Raw genomic sequence first — 16,001 nt, forward strand, 5'->3', positions numbered from 1 at the left:
AGAGTTATTATCAAGAATGGATGCTGTATTTTGTCAAATGCTTTTTCTGCATCTATTGATAGGAGCACATGGTTCTTATCCTTTCTTATATTAATGTGGTGTATCACGTTGATTGATTTGCAAATATTGCTATCTTCTTGTCAGTCTCTCCAATTTTGGAGTGAGAAGTTTGCCCTATGACCTCACTTCTCTCTCTTTTTTAGTATTTATTTATTTTGGGAAGAGTGCAAGTGGGGGAGGGGCAGAAAGAGGGGGCAGAAAGAGCCTGCACTGACAGGCTGACAGTAGTGAGCCTGATGTGGGGCCTGAACTCATGAACTGCGAGATCATTACCTGAGCCAAAGTCAAACACTCAACCGACTAAGCCACCCAGATGCCCCTGACCTCACTTCTCTTATGGATCTAAGCTTTTTACTTGTTATTTAATGGAGCGGTGACTTCTAAGCTTTTTACATGCTGTAATGGAAACCAGAAATGTCTATGGCCTTTCTCTGTGGGTTTATGTTTTTTCTCCCTCTGGACAGGAACCTTGTCTGTCTTATTCATCTTATATCTTCAACGCCTAGCACTTTGCCTGGCACATGGTAGGTGCTCAGTACTGAATGTATGATGAAAAAAACGAGGGACAAGGAGTCAGAAGACCTGGGCTGTGTGATCTTGGGCAAGTTCCTTCCTCTCTCCCAGTCTCAGCTTCCTCTCTGATGTTGTTTGTTCCTTTACTGCCTCCCTCCCTCCCTCCCTCCCTCCCTCCTCCAGAATGTAGACTCCATGAGATCAGGAACTTTGTTTGTCAGAGAGCCCAGCATGCAATGTGGTCTTTTTTTTTAAGTTTATTTATTTATTTTGAGAGAGAGAGAGAACACGAGCAGGGGAGGGGCAGAGAGAGGGAAAGAGAGAGAGGGAGAGAGAGAATCCCAAGCAAGCTCCACACTGTCAGCTCAGAACCTGATGTGGAACTCGAACTCACCAACTGTGAGATCATGACCTGAGGTGAAACCAAGAGTCAGTCACTTAACTGACTGAGCTACCCAGGAGCCCTGCAACAGGTTCTTTATTAATATTTGTTGAATGAGGGCGTCTGGGTGGCTCAGTTGGTTAAACGACCGACTCTTGGTTTTGGCTCAGGCCATGACCTCACAGTTCGTGGGTTCAAGCCCCGCCTCGGGCTTTGTGCTGACAGCTCAGAGCCTGGAGCCTGCTTCAGAATCTGTGTCTCCCTCTCTCTCTCTGCCCCTTCCCCACTCTCTCTCTCTCTCTCTCAAAAATAAAAAAATAAATAAAATAAATATTTGTTGAATGAACAGATGGAGGACTGAATGACTGAATCTACAAAAAAAGGGGTTTGCCTTGGTACTTTGATGGCAAGGATTTCTGGGAACTTTCCCCTTCCCATACCCTAATGGGGTGCCTGTCTGAGCTAGTTTTATGTGCTCCTAAGAGAGCTTGATTCCCCTCTAGGAGAGAAACGCAAATAGGTCACATGGGTTAAGATGGTCTGGAGTATATGGAAAAACAAGTAGCCAAAGTTGGGACACAGTGGCTTCCCTTCGTGTCACCCAGGAGAACCCAGGTTGTGCTCCAACATGTGTGTCTGACTGCAGTTTGAAGCTTGAGGTTGAGCCCTTCAAAGCCACATAGACTTAAGTAATGTGACCCAGTTCTTTGGTTTTGCAAAGAAGGGGGTGTGCAACTGGGAGAAGAAAATGCAGTTATGTACCAGTTTCTTCCTAAGGGCAAAAAACAGAATGTTCAGCATTTGTGGGAGGGGCAGGAGTTGTGTTCTGCCTGAGGAATTCTTGCTCACTGGATGGGCAGGGTCAGGTGACACACTTCCATAGCTCAGCCTGGCACCAGAATGGGCCCTGCCCAGGGTCGGAAAAAAAATGTTTTAAGTCTTAGCTTCCCCAGCAGCTTGCAGCAGGGCCCTGCTGTCCCATTTCACAGACGTGGTGGGGCAGATTGAAGGATCTTCAAAGGAAACTCTTGTTGAAGAATTCAGTTGGGAGCCCCTCCAACCAAAGTTCTAAAGGGCCCCTTGCCTTTTGCCAAAAGAAACCCATTCCTTGACCCTTTGCAAGGCCGAAGTTGCTGAGATGTTATGGATGCCTTTGGAGTGAGAACAGGGGACTCACAGGGAGCAATCTATCTTTCGGGGACACTTAGTCGTCTATGTCTTTCTTCCTAAGGTGAGCAACTGCTCTTCAGCAAGTTTGAATCAGGCTGTTGAAACAGATCCTGTATTCCTATGTTTGGGGAACTGGGCATTATTGGGTAATTTTTACACACAAAGGTTTTTCAGCTCTGCGAAAAACTCTATTCCCATAGAAAATAATCCCCTCGAGTTAACATCTTCTCAACGCAGCCTGTCTGTCTTGTGTGAGATGGAAGGGTGGAAGACAGTGGGGACTGGTGGGATGAGGCCGGACTGGATGGCTTGTAAAGCCTCTTGCAGCCCCAAGATTCAACAATTCTGTGCTGATGTTACTTTTACCGTCACCAAAATCTAACAGGGTCTTCTCTGAAATTTTGCCTTTGGGTATCAGAGACCCAGATTTTGACCTGAGGCTGCTTATTTTAGGGATCACTCTCCTTTTTACCTCCATAAAGACATTTAAGAGGATAGGCCGGCCTCCCAGTTTCTGGAATCTGTCCGGTGAGAAGCCTCTTGGGTCATCTCCTGAAGCCTTCTTGGATGAGCAATTCTGGGAAAACAGTTCTGCAGCAGCAGAGACCCCACCCCACCCCAATCAGGGGTCTATTCTGCTTGCTTTGTTCCCAAGGCATATGGCCACACCTACCAGCCAGCTCTGGCCCCTGCAGTAAGCACATTCCCCTATGTGGAAGTCAGTAGTCACAGACCCTTTCTTTTCTGATGCATTTTTTGATGCTCTCTTCCCCTTTTCTTCTCCCTCCTTCTCAATCTCTCAATACATCCAAACTCTTAGAGAAGAGACTGCTGGACATGCATTCTTCTCTTCCTTAAAAAGAGAAACTTGGGTTTGTTTGGGGATGGCAGTGAACCTAGGTAAAGAAAGCCTCCCTTAGGAGGAGTGACCAGGCCAAATTTTGGCCAAAGAGATGTAAGCAGAAGTGCTGTGTAGTATTTCTCAGAAGTTTCCTCAAAAGGAAGGTGTGATTTTTCTTCTCCTTCCTCGTTTCTGTTGTGTGGACTGTGGGTACAATGCCTGGAGCTTGAGCAACCATTATGGGCAATGAGGCAACATGCTGAATATGGTGGAACAGGAGCTTGGAAGAAGTTTAGGTCTCTGATGACTTTATCAAGTCACTGTCAATCCTGGACTGCCTGCCTCCAGGCTTCTTTTATGGGGGACACAGACTTCTATCTTTTTAAAGCAAATGTTATTATTTTTTCTGTTATTGCAACTAGAGTTAATCCTACCTAACACCATACCCACTCCATAAAATGAAACTGTAGCTTGATAAGTAGCTCCAGATAATGGGATGGAGTTTGGGGGTTAAAATATGGACATGGAGAAAAGTGAGCATGACTGTGGGACTTTCCCTAGTCCAGAGGCAGAGAAATGCCACTGGGCTGAATGCAGTTTCCCTTCACAATGAGCCCTGTGAGAAGCCACATCAAATCTCTCAGATTTGCCACAGTGCTTAGCTCAGTGCCTGACACATAGGACAGATTCAATTAAAACATTATTACAAGAATAACCAATTCATTGCTTTCACAATTGATATACTCAACAGGGCATTTTCTTGTATGATTTCAAAGACATTGGGAGTGCTCCCCCCACTCGTCCCCCTCCAAAAATTTCTTCCCCAACTCACCATCCCCCGCCACAATATCTGAAACTCATATATATTTATTTATTAATCAGTTTGTGTCCGGTACTGTGTTTGACTCCAAGGTTGTAGCAGTGAGCCAAACAGGTATAGGTCCTGCCCTTGGGGAGCTTCCAGTGCAGTGGGGTAGAAGCAATAAATAAAAATATGTGAACTAGTCATTACAATCTGGGATAAATGCAGGGCACCTGGGTGGTTCAGTTGGTTAAGCTGCTGACTCTTGATTTCGGCTCAGGTTGTGATCTCATGGTTCACAGGTTCGAGCCCCACATCAGGTTCTCTGCTGACAGTGCAGAGCCTACTTGGGATTTTCTCTCTACCCCTCTCTCTCTGCTCTTTCCCTGCTCTTGCTATCTATCTCAAAATAAATAAATTTAACAAAACCAATCTGGGATAAATGCAATGAAAGGAACAGTACAGAGGGAAACTTCTTTAGACAGGTTTATGGGCAAAAGCCTCTCAGAGGAAGGGAGACGTCCGAAGGATAGGAGCAAACAGTCATGCAAAGAGCGGGGTGGCTGGCCGTGCTGGCAGGAGCATTCTGGACTGCAGGAACCCCATGCACAAAGGCTCTGAGGTGTGTTTAAAGAATGAATGGAGCTCAGTGGGTTCGGGGCTTGGCAAGAGCAGGGGAGTGACACTCGAAAAGGCTGGAGAGGTCAGCAGAGGCCAGATCATCCTGGCCATGGGAGGGAGTTTGGACTTTATCCTAAGTGCAATGATAAGCTTTTGATAAGCTTCAAGCAAGAGAACACCAAGATCTGATTTTGCATTAAGAAAGCCACTCTGGCTGCTATGTGGAATTGGACAAGGTCCAGTGGGCAAGCAGGGAGACCAGTGTAAGACTTTTGCCTCCCTGTGAGAGAAGAAGGTGGTTTGGACCAGGCAGTGGCAACAGGGCTAGAGAGAAGTAGAGGGATTCAGGGTGCGTGTTCAAGGTCGAGTGGACCAAATGGGCAATGAACTGGATGTGGGAGTTGAGGGATCAAGGGTTCTGCTTTGAACAGTTGTGTAGATGGTGGGAGCTAGATGGTTTTGATCAGGTAGATATTGATAGACTTGTGAAACATACAAGTGGAGCTGGAGAAACATACAGATGGAGCTGTGGGGGGTGTGGTGAGGGGCAGTTGGATTTTTGAGGCTGGAGCCCAGGGGAATGCTTAGGACTGGAGGTGTAAATTTGGGAGTCATTAGTGTGGCAATGTTTCTTAAGACCTTGGGAATGGATGGGACCCACCAGAGAGAGAGTCCTGAGGGGGCAGAGCTGAGCCCAGAGGCACTCCAACAGATAGAGGAGCAGAAGCAGGCAGAGGTGGTTGAGAAGGGGTGAGAGGATTATTTGTAGGCTGCTTGTCATCCCCAACAGAATGTTTTAGAGTTTGAGAAGGCTGGTAGATAGCACCTCTTCCCTTCTGCCTGAAGTCAGAATCAATCGAGAGAGACACACACGGAAGTCAGGAGAGAAGAATATCGCCTTTACTAAGCATAAAGTAGCCGCCTCCATACGGAAACATGAAATGATCTCTAGTGGGCACAGAGTCAATGTCTGACCTGGTCTGTGCCTAGCAGAGCACCTGGCACACAGTAGGTACCAATATTTGTCGAATAAAGGATTCCAGATGGCAAGATTGAAACAACCTTCACAGGCCATCCGAGCATCACCTGGGGAGCTTTAAACTGCCCATGCACACGTTTTAATCCCAGATCAATTTTATTAACATTTCTGGGGATGCGGTTGAGGCATCAGTTCTCATGAAACTTGCCAGTTGACTCCGTGTGCAGCCAAGAGTAAGAACTGTTGCTCTGGTCCAATTCCTCATTTTACATATGGGGACACTGAGACTTGGAGCAAAAGGGTCATCTGTAACATTAGGGGGCTCATTCTGGCCCTGGTGCTGACCTCGTGAGTAGCTGGGACAAGCCAGTTTCTCTCTATGGGCTTGTGGGCCCTCCTCTGGGAGTGAGGAGGTTAGGACAGCCCCATCCAGCCCTAATGGCATATTAATCTATTCTCTTATCCTACGTGTGACAGAATTCACTGGGACATGGCTTGTGCCTTGAGATGCTTTGACATGATGATTAAGTTAGTTTCGTGCTTGAAAAGACTGGTTTCTGGATTGGGATATACAGCAAAGAAGAGATGTTGGGGACAGTTCAGGAGCCACAGAGCCAGTCTTTGGTAGAGAATTTGTTCTGTTTCCTCTTAGGTGGTGGCAGCAGGAAGCTCACCAGTGGACCAAGAGCAAAATAGCAGAGGAACCCAGCTGAGGAAGGTCCGTCCAATGGGCGGGGGCCACCCTTTTTTTTCACATTCCTACTCTTCCAGTTCTTGTCTTCCTTTGCCCAACCCCCTCTGACTTATCTCTTTTTCATTCCCTTCCTGCTCTCTCCAGTTATCTGCATCAGACACAAATCTTTCCAAGGTGAACCTATTCTCTCTGTCTATCCAAGATGTCCTCCATGCAACCCACCCACCTCTCTCCCAGTTCAGTTTGATGACTCAGAGTTTGTAAGTGTGTTGTTCATGAAACAAGAAAGACTAGGAAATAAGGCTGTAGGTGATTCCTGGCTTCACAAAATTACATGGGGGTGTTGTGGTGCTGAACCATGGGTTGACTTTTATAATTTTTTAAAAGTAGGCTCTATGCTCAACGTGAGGCTTGAACTCACAGCCCTGAGATTAAGAGTTACATGCTTTACCAACTGAGGCATCCCGGTGCCATGCCATGCTTTTTAAAGGTGGATATTTCTTGGGGTGCCTGGGTGGCTCAGTTGGTTAAGCATCTGCAGTCAAATGCTCTACCACTGAGCTATACCCCCCAGTTGGTTAAGCATCTGACTCGATTGCAGCTCATGTCATGATCTTGTGGTTCGTGAGATTGAACTCTGAGGTGGGCTCTGTGCTGACAGTGCAGAATCTTCTTGGGATTCTCTCTCTTCCTCTCTCTTTGTCTATTTCCCTCCACCCCTCCATCTCAAAATAAATAAATAATTAAAAAAAATAAAGGTGGATATTTCTTCAGCAACTTGATAAGGACTCAATATGAGTATGAATAGAATCTGGGGGCTGGAAGAGAAACTGAGGCCTAGTGCAACGAGGCAGTATGTGAAAATCTCATGGCTAGAGGGCCCTTCTTGGTCTGGGTACTTACTAAGCCCTGGGCTTAGAAATGATCCTGGGTAATCATTTTGTTTTGCAAGTGGGAAAACAGGTCTGACAATGCCAATAACTTGCCCAATGTCACACAGTTTGTTAAACAAAGACTAGGATTATGCCCTAGGACTCCTGACTCCTCTCCTTGGAACACCTCAGCCACCTTGGTCTTCCCCAAAGAGACCTTTAGGGACTAGCTATACACACATATATACGTGTGTGTGTGTGTGTGTGTGTGTGTGTGTGTGTGTTTAAAAGTTTAATGGGGTGCCTGGGTGGCTCAGGTGCTTAAGCATCCAACTTCAGTTTAGGTCATGGTCTTGCCATTCATGAGTTCAGGCCCCATGTTGGGCTCTATGCTGACAGCTCAGAGCCTGGAGCCTGCTTCGAATTCTGTGTCTCCCTCTCTCTCTGTCTCTCTCTGCTCACGCTCTCTCTCTCTCAAAAATAAATAAACTTTAAAAAATATTTTTTAAAAAAGTTTATTTATTTTTGAGAGAGAGAGAGCACACACAATGAGGGGCAGAGAGAGAGAGAGAAAGAGAGAGAGAGAGAGAGAGAGAGAATTCCAAGCAGGCTCTGTACCATCAGCACAGAGCCAGACGTGGGGCTCGAACCCACGAACCATGAGATCATGACCTGAGCTGAAAGCAATAGCTGGAGGCTCAATCGACTGAACCATCCAGGTGCCCCTAGTTTATTTTTATAGATGGCGGGGCTGTGGTGAGGACTCTGAAGAGGAAATGTCAAAAAGAATAGACTAAAAGATAAAAGCAGAGAGATCACAAACCTCAGTGTTCCTTGGGGATTTTCCTTTCTGTCACACCTCCCCAGCTGGCCATTCCTCCTCCCTCACATGGCCTTTCTGTGGGCAGCCTCCAGAGTGTGGCTCTGGGCCTCTGGTTGGCCTCCTCTGCCCCCATCCTCCTGCCCCCTGGGGCACATGTTTGCTCACATCGCTTCAGCTCCCGCGACGCAGACAACACCCGCATCTGGTGCTCTAGCCTTGGACTTCACACTGCTTTCCACAGCTGGTTTTGGGATATTTCCACATGTAAATATGTTGAGCTCAGCTGGAAAGCAAATTTGGAATTCATCTTCCCTCTGAAAATCTGTGGCCTGTTCTTACACCCGTTTCCTTGGGTGCATCCATAGTCTCCCAGTCCTCCGGACTCAAAGCTATCCTGTCACCAGAGGCTGGTGGGGGGGGGGGGGAGGCAGAAATGGGAGACTCGTTGTTCAATGGGTCCAGAGTTTTAGTCCGGCATGATGAGAAAGTTCTGGAGATGGACAGCAGTGATGGTTGCACAACAATATGAACATACTTAATGCTGCTGCGCTGTGCGTGTAAAAATGGTTGCAATGGTAAATTTTATGTTATATGTATTTCACCACAATTAAAAACAACAGAAAAAAACAAAAATCTTTCTTCTAAAAATTTTTTTTCAATTTTATTTGTTTATTTTGGGAGAGACAGAGAAAGTGAGGAGGGGAGGGGCAGAGAGAGAGAGGGAGAGAGAGAATCCCAAGCAGGCTCCACGCCCAGCAGAGAGCCTGATGTGGGGCTCAAACCCACGAACTGTGAGATTGTGACCTGAGCTGAAATCAAGAGTCGGACACTCAACCGACTGAGCCACCCAGGCGCCCCAAAACAAAAATCTTTTAAAGCCCTTCTTGACTCATGGCTGTTTCACTCTCTCCTCCCCAGCTCACTCTGTTAAATAAAGGTCATGCTAATTTTTCACTCCGCGGAGGTTCTGCAAACTTTCATATCCTCCAGCATCAACAGGAGTGACCAATTCCCGAACCTCACTCCCTTCTTTAGTCTGGGAGTGGGGTCTGGAATCTGCCTTTAAACAAACTTCCCCACACAGCTCATGGGGATGGGCTGCAGACTGCATTTGGACAAACACTCCCTTCCAGTGTCTTTTGGTTTTGTCCTTTTGTCTCCTTTCCATGACCCCTATCCCTGCCCAGGCTGGCCCTCATCACCTCACACCTGGATTACAGCAACAGCTGGCCTGCCTTTGGCTAGCCTTTCTCTGCTTCAGCCTCCCCAGCTGCCAGCACCCATCTTCTGCAAATATCTTTGACATCACATCACTTCCCTACTTAGAAGCCTACCATGGCTCCCTCAGCCTGATTAGATCCTATCTCAATTCATCAGACTGGGAGCCAGCCAAGTTGCCCTCCCATCCCCCCTCTTTCCTCCTTCCCTGTTCACTCCCATCCCTGCAAGCTCTTGATCATTTTTAATCTAATGTGAGCCTCTTCTGCTAGTTTGGGGTGGTCTCCTTTCTACCCACCCGTGAAACACTTCTGCTTACACAAGAGGAATTAGAAAAGCTGTTGAGATTCGGGGCGCCTGGGTGACTCAGTCCATTAAGCGTCTGGCTCTTAGTTTCAGCTCAGGTCATGATCTGAGAGTTCATGAGTTTGAGCCCCGGATCGGGCTCTGGGCTGACAGTGCGGAGCCTACTTGGGATTCTCTCTCTTTCTCTCTTTCTGCCCCTCCCCTGCTTGTGCTCATTCTCTCTCTCTCTCTCTCTCAAAATAAATTTTAAAAAACTTAAAAAAGGGCGCCTGGGTGGCTCAGTCGGTTAAGGGTCTGACTTGGGCTCAGGTCATAATCTCATGGTTCATAGGTTTGAGCCCCACATAAGTTCGGGCTCTGTGTTGATATGTTGGAGCCTGGAGCCTGCTTCGGATTCTGTGTCTCCCTCTCTCTCTCTGCCCTTCTTCCACTTGTGCTCTGTCTCTCAAAAATAAATAAACATAAAAAAAAACTTAAATGCAAACTGGTGCAGCTGCTCTGGAAAACAGTGTGGAGGTTCCTCAAAAAATTAAAAATAGATCTACCTATGACCCAGAAATAGCACTGTTAGGAATTTACCCAAGGGATACAGGAGTGCTGATGCATAGGGGCACTTGTACCCCGATGTTTACAGCAGCGCTTTCAACAATAGCCAAATTATGGAAAGAGCCCAAATGTCTATCTACTGACAAATGGATAAAGAAGATGTGATTTATATACACAATGGAATACTACTTGGCAATGAGAAAGAATGAAATCATGCCATTTGCAGCAACGTGGATGGAACTGGAGGGTATTATGCTAAGTGAAATAAGTCAGAGAAAGACAGATACCATATGTTTTCACTCATATGTGGATCTTGAGAAACTTAACAGAAGACCATGGGGGAAGGGAAGGGGAAAAAATAGTTACAGAGAGGGAGGAAGGCAAACCATAACAGACTCTTAAATACTGAGAACAAACTGAGGGCTGATGGGGGGTGGGAGAGGGGGGAAAGTGGGTGATGGGCATTGAGGAGGGCACTTGTTGGGATGAGCACTGGCTGTTGTATGGAAACCAATTTGATAATAAATTATATTTTAAAAAAAACCTTAAACCTGTCTCGATCCTCTTTCCCGTTTCTCATTGTGTCTGTCTCCCCTCCCCACCAGTGCTGGCCCTGCCATTGACTAGCTACATGACACGTGGCAAGCCGTTTCACCTTTCCATGCCTTAACATCATTTTCTCATCTGCAGAATGGGGATCTTAGCCCATTCTCATAGGTTTGTGGAAAGGATTAAAAGAGGTCATGGATGTAAAAGGGTTTACAGCAGTGTCTGGCACAAAGTAAATGCCATGTAAGTGCTAGCTATTATTACTAATTATTCTTATGATGACCCTTCCAGCCAGCTTCTCCCTGGAAACCACTTTTGCTTGGAAGAGCTAACTGAGGGAGTTCTCTGTCAAACCCTGCCCAATCTAGCAGAGGTGATCCGCAGAGCTTCTCTGCCTGAGACAACCTGAGGAACTGGGCTGTCTACCAAGCTCTAATTATGTTCATTAATTTCTAACCAACTAGGAGAAGAGGGAGTGAGATTTGAAAGCAAGAGTGTTCCAGAATATGTACGATGATGTTAGGACAACTTCAAAATACCCTAAAAGGATGGTGGGTTGGGTGCCTTCTTTCCGATGATCTTTCTAGAATCCTTCTGCCTATACTTCAGGTCCTTCCTGATCTGCTTGCTCCCTGGGTTCCTTCTGGGAGCCCAACTGGGAAAGCCTGTCTCAGTGGCAGTTCCCAGCCTGAGAGCTTTGCACCTTGTACCCCAGTAGTCCTTGTCTGTAAATAATCTACTGCCCACATTTCAGTTCTACTTTTCAAATCCCCCTCAGTGTTTTTGTGATAAATACAATGAATTCCTTTAAAAGCATTACTGAATCCACAGTCACTGTCTTTAAGTGTTCTCTCTCTCTCAATGAATACTAAAAGTTCAACTACTATTGGGTTGAGGGGAGTCTGAAAATAATTCTGACATTTTATTTATTTAGTTTTAATTTGTTTTCAGTTTATTTATTTTTAGCATGAGCGTGCACGCACGCAAGAGAGAGAGAGAGAGCGAGAGAGAGAGCGCACAACTGGGGGAGGGGCAGAGAGAGAGGGAGAGAGTTGAGAATCCCAAGCAGGCTCCACACCATCTGTGTAGAGCCTGAGCAGGGCCCAAACCCATGAACCATGAGATCATGACCTGAGCCAAAATCAAGAGTTGGTTGCTCAACTGACTGAGCCACCCAGGTGCCCCTGACATTTTAAAAGAGCCCCTTGTTCTCACAAAGGCTGGGAACCACTGCCCCATGGGGTACGCGGGAGCCGTGGGGAGTAGCACCAAGCCCTCTGGCTGTCAGTTTTCCTGTCAAATGGTGGTAATTCATAACTACCCCTTTTTCTAAGATCAAGAAACAGAATGTTCTGCATTCATGAGGAGGGGCACAGAGCGGTGTACTCGTGATTCTCATCAACGTATGGGGAGGATCAGATGAGATAAGAGATAAGAGGGTTCTGGGAGAGGAGGCATGTTCAGGCAGGGGAGCATTAATGCTGCTGTTCCTCTTGTTCTTTTCCTTGTTCTGGGTCCAGCTGGACCAGCTGAGCCCAGAACCCCAAAGCCCATGAAGGTCTTTCCGGGACTAGTGTGTTCTTTTGTCCCTCCACACCCCTGCTTGGTTTTCTGTGGAGCAACAACAAAGAACTCCTGTATGTGACTAACAGCCGCAAAGTTCCTCTTATCTAGTCTAGCAACCGATGTGGCCTCAGAAGTGGTAGTGTTTGTCTCTGTTTAGTTGGGGTTGCCTAGGAAACAAAGTTGTTCTCTCTTTCCCACTCTGTGACCGTGGGCCAGTTTTTTTTCCCCTTTTCTTGTAGGGAAAGGCTGGATGACTGGGGAGGGCCATGTGTTTGCTGAGCCATCTTCTGGGTTTCTCTTTTGCATCTGTGGGTTCTTGTTTGGCTGGAGAGTGGATGTGGGAAGTCTACAGATGAACCGGAGTCAAAAAGTCCCTGAGGGCCTCTTGAAAGGGAGAGGGGCTTGGGACCTAGTGGGAACTGGGAAGAGCCGTATTTGGGTCAGGGTGGATGCCTGGTCCAAAGTTTGTTCCTGCAGCTGTGTGAAGTGTGTGCGCCGTGATCAAATCGGCCGGTGTACACAACGAACTTGGCATCAGGAGCAGAGAGGTTAGGAGCAGGTGGGGAAATTGGGATTTGAGAGGCCAGCCAGGCAGAGGTTAAGTTCTGAAGAAGAGTTTTGGCAATTGGAAAAGAAGAGGCCAGCACGTATGACTGCTACAGTAAAAGAAGCATGGCATTTTGAATATATTTGGACAGTGATTGGCACAAGGGACGGGGGCCAAGACCTCTTGGTCCTTGAGGTTTGTGGTTCAGGAAAATCAGGGGGTTCTGTTAAATTTCAACTGGCAAAGGGATAGGCATAGATGTTAGAGGAAGTTGAGAGTGAATGGAATCACTTCCCTGGGAATAAGGTGGGGCTTAGTACACAGCTCAGGGTCTATGGTGGCTCCAGAGTTGGGTGTGGCTAAAGAGACATGGAATAACTTGTGAACAGAATCAGAGAAATGGCAGGACTCTGGATGCCAGAGCCCTGGGGTCAGGGAAAGAGTGATGGATGAGAATGGACCCCACAGAGAGCCAGAGGAAGGAAGCAGAGTCAGGATCCTTCGACCTGCCCATGCGTGCACAGCTGGTGGGTTTTGAGCCAACTTTCAGCGGTGACAAGTGCAAGGGCAGGGATCCTGAGCATCTTTTTTTGGGGGAGGGGGGGGATTCTGTTGGGCACCATATACATTCTGTGCCCTTTTCTCACGAGGGTCCTCTTAACTCCTTTGCCAAGGTCAAGGGTCTCATGTGGATTGGTATTAAGGAGGATGCGCAAAGTGATCCCAAAGATGTTTTCAGAAGAGGGAAGAGGCCCACTCGTGTTTATTTGGTTCCCTCCCTTTTCTTTTGGGCCCTTTTCTTTTGGGCCTTCTTGGGGTATCCTTCCTCCCAAATCAGCCCCTTATGTTGAGGTTGTGTGTTAGCGGTCACTTAGCCACTTGTTCTGGAGCGGTCTTATGAAAGCAGGGAGCAGGCCAATGGGGTAGATGTGGGGTTGAGTCCCCCAATTTGCCATAATAGCTGTGTGACTTTCGGCAAGTCACTTGCAATGGCTGAGCCTCAGCCTCCTCACCCGTACAATGCGGGTGTTTTGAGAGTTCTGCAAGATCACGGATGTGGCACTGGCCTGCCACTTAGAGGGTGCTCATGAATGTTCAGTGCATCAGAGAAACAGGGCCCCCAACCACGCCAGGGCCCCCCCCAATACCCACTCCATTTACACTCAGACGCCAGGTTTATTTTTAGAAAAAAAGAAGAGCAAAGTTTATTGAAATGTCAAGCTACATTTGAAAAATCAAAATCCAAATCCTGGAGACATACATCAGAAAATGGAAAATGTTCACTGCCACAGAACCCCCTAGACACAAGCTCCCTGAGTACATCACCCAGGCACCGTCGGGTCAAAGCCATCCCCTCGTCCATCCCTTGTCCACAAGGGGACACCAGCAAGCCAATCATGCAGTTCACTTGCAAGTTTTCCACAAACACCAAAACAAAAGTTTCTCATTGACAATGTGAAGTCACAGCTGCTCTTCTCTGAACCCCATTCTATGTAGTCAGCACCAGTGAATGGTGGGTTTGGCATCTGAATGAGGACCTCACACATCTTTGGGCCGGGGCACACATGGGGCAAGGGCTGCAGCAACAAGGCATCTGTGGCCACATTCAGAGGCTTGGCCCTCCTCCCTGCCTTTTCTCTTTAGTCTTACTTAACCTAAAGGACACACTGGATCAACTTGGTAAATGAACACAGTCAAAGAATTAGCCTTAAGAGATAAGGGACCAGTTGATACTCCCAAAGCCGGTTAGGCCCTTCAACACATAGGTGTGTGTGTGTGTGTGTGTGTGTGTGTGTGTGTGTGTGTGCGTGTGTGTGTGTATACATTGCTACACTAAGATATAGATCTAGCCCTATGGGTATATATACGCATGTATGGCTATATAGAAAAACTATGCCAATACTAACCAAACAGAACTTTGTTAAGCGGTCATCCCAAAGCTGTAATCCCACACTGGGCTGTGCGCAAAGCCATGCATTAGACCATATGAACCAACAGAAGACTGACTTGGCTCAATCTCTCCTATCTGTGGCCCTGCCTTGGTGAGACAGGGGAGAAGAGAGAGGTTGCCTCTGCTCAAAACATGAGTGGCTTCTTCATAGGAACAGTTGTCAGGTGAAGCTGCTGAAGATGGCCATGGAAATGAAAAACAGACCCCTTATGCTTTCTGGAGTAAACTGGCATCACATCTCACACTACCTTTCTCCTTTGCCAGTTGCGGCCAAGTTGCCCAGACCCTGGGAGCCTCCCGGACACGGTGGCATTAGAGGCTCACTGGCTGGGGGTGATGTGGCCCCACGCAACTCAGCCTCCAGAGACCTGCTCTTTGTCAGGGGTCTGTCACTGGAGTGGACCCAAGTGGCCATGTCCTTAGGACATCTCTTGGCACCAGCTATGCTAGGTGTAAAGTTCTCCACGTGAGATGACGCTTGGGGAACCAAAAACAAACTGGAAAGAACTAGGTAGAACAAGTTTAGTGGCTCTGCCCACCCTGAGGACAGAGCCACTTACACCGCAGAACCACCGGGGGCCTCAGGTGCGTGTGGGGTTTCTGGAACTGGCTCTTCGGGGCTCAGGCGGGACTGGAACTTCTCCAGCTGCTCTGGGCTTGCCAGGGTCTTCAGAAGGGTGTTCTCACGCTCCAGCTGGGAGTTCTTCTCCACCAGCTCCCGGATCTGCTCCTTCAGGATCTCCACCTCCTCTCTGACTGCATACATCAGATGATTCTTCACCAGATCCTGCCAGAGAGGGGAATCACAACAAAGCCATCCAGGAGCCATCAGGGCCCCTCTGCAGCACCTTCACCCTGCTGTCTAGGCACCTGTGCTGTCCCTCGTGCCACTGGCCCTCCCCCCAACCTCCCCTATCAGCATCCTGGCCTTGCAGCCCTATTCCTCCCTTTCTCCAAAGCACTTAGACCCACTCAAGAGAGCTGCCCGACTGGACAATGCCTGAGCTGGGAGCCCAGCTTTGAACTACACAGGATGCCTTCTGCAAGTTTCTACTGACTTTCAGAGCTGGCCACTTAGGAGCCACTTCTGTTGGTTGCTGATGGTCGGCTCTATACCCATTTCTACATAAGGTCCTGTTGCTGGCTGACCACCTCTCAGGGAGGACCTGCTAGGCACCCCATAAAGTTTGTCTGCTGTACACATCTTCCCCAGAACAAGATTGGCTCTTTTGGAGACTCCTCCTCTTCAAATGACCCAGCATACCGGTTGCATCTGTGGTGCAACCAGACAGGACACTGGTGGCCCTGGGGGAAGGTGCCAGGATTGCTGCATCCTCTCTAAACCTGATGATTGCACTGGGGGTAGGGAACTGTGTCACTGGGCACTGGGGGCACAGTGAAGTGGTTGCTGACTGCTGGAGGCCCCAACCCCCTGCAGTCATTTTGACTGCCACCTGGAGTATGACCTCTACCTAGTAAGGAGAGGGAGATGGGGAGGGGTGCTCTGCTTCTTGGTTCCTCCCAACTCCTGACCCTAGCCCAGGCTCTGCGGTGGCACTGC

The 16,001-nt window shown here is 47.9% G+C and overlaps 1 protein-coding gene across 6 annotated transcripts in view; it reads right to left on the reverse strand.

Moving 5' to 3' along the window:
• Positions 1 to 13,664: 13,664 nt before the first annotated feature.
• The window catches only part of TSC22D3 (TSC22 domain family member 3), a 63,430-nt gene continuing 61,093 nt past the window's right edge, over positions 13,665 to 16,001 (reverse strand). For all 6 annotated transcript variants that reach the window (XM_047844456.1, XM_047844457.1, XM_047844460.1 and 3 more), the window contains one exon: positions 13,665 to 15,227. In XM_047844456.1, the coding sequence (XP_047700412.1) occupies positions 14,997 to 15,227 (231 nt within the window). In that variant the 3' untranslated portion in view covers positions 13,665 to 14,996. The remainder of the gene's footprint in view (positions 15,228 to 16,001) is intronic.

The sequence above is a fragment of the Prionailurus viverrinus genome, chromosome X, assembly GCF_022837055.1.
Source record: "Prionailurus viverrinus isolate Anna chromosome X, UM_Priviv_1.0, whole genome shotgun sequence".
In the NCBI taxonomy this organism is placed as follows: domain Eukaryota; kingdom Metazoa; phylum Chordata; class Mammalia; order Carnivora; family Felidae; genus Prionailurus; species Prionailurus viverrinus.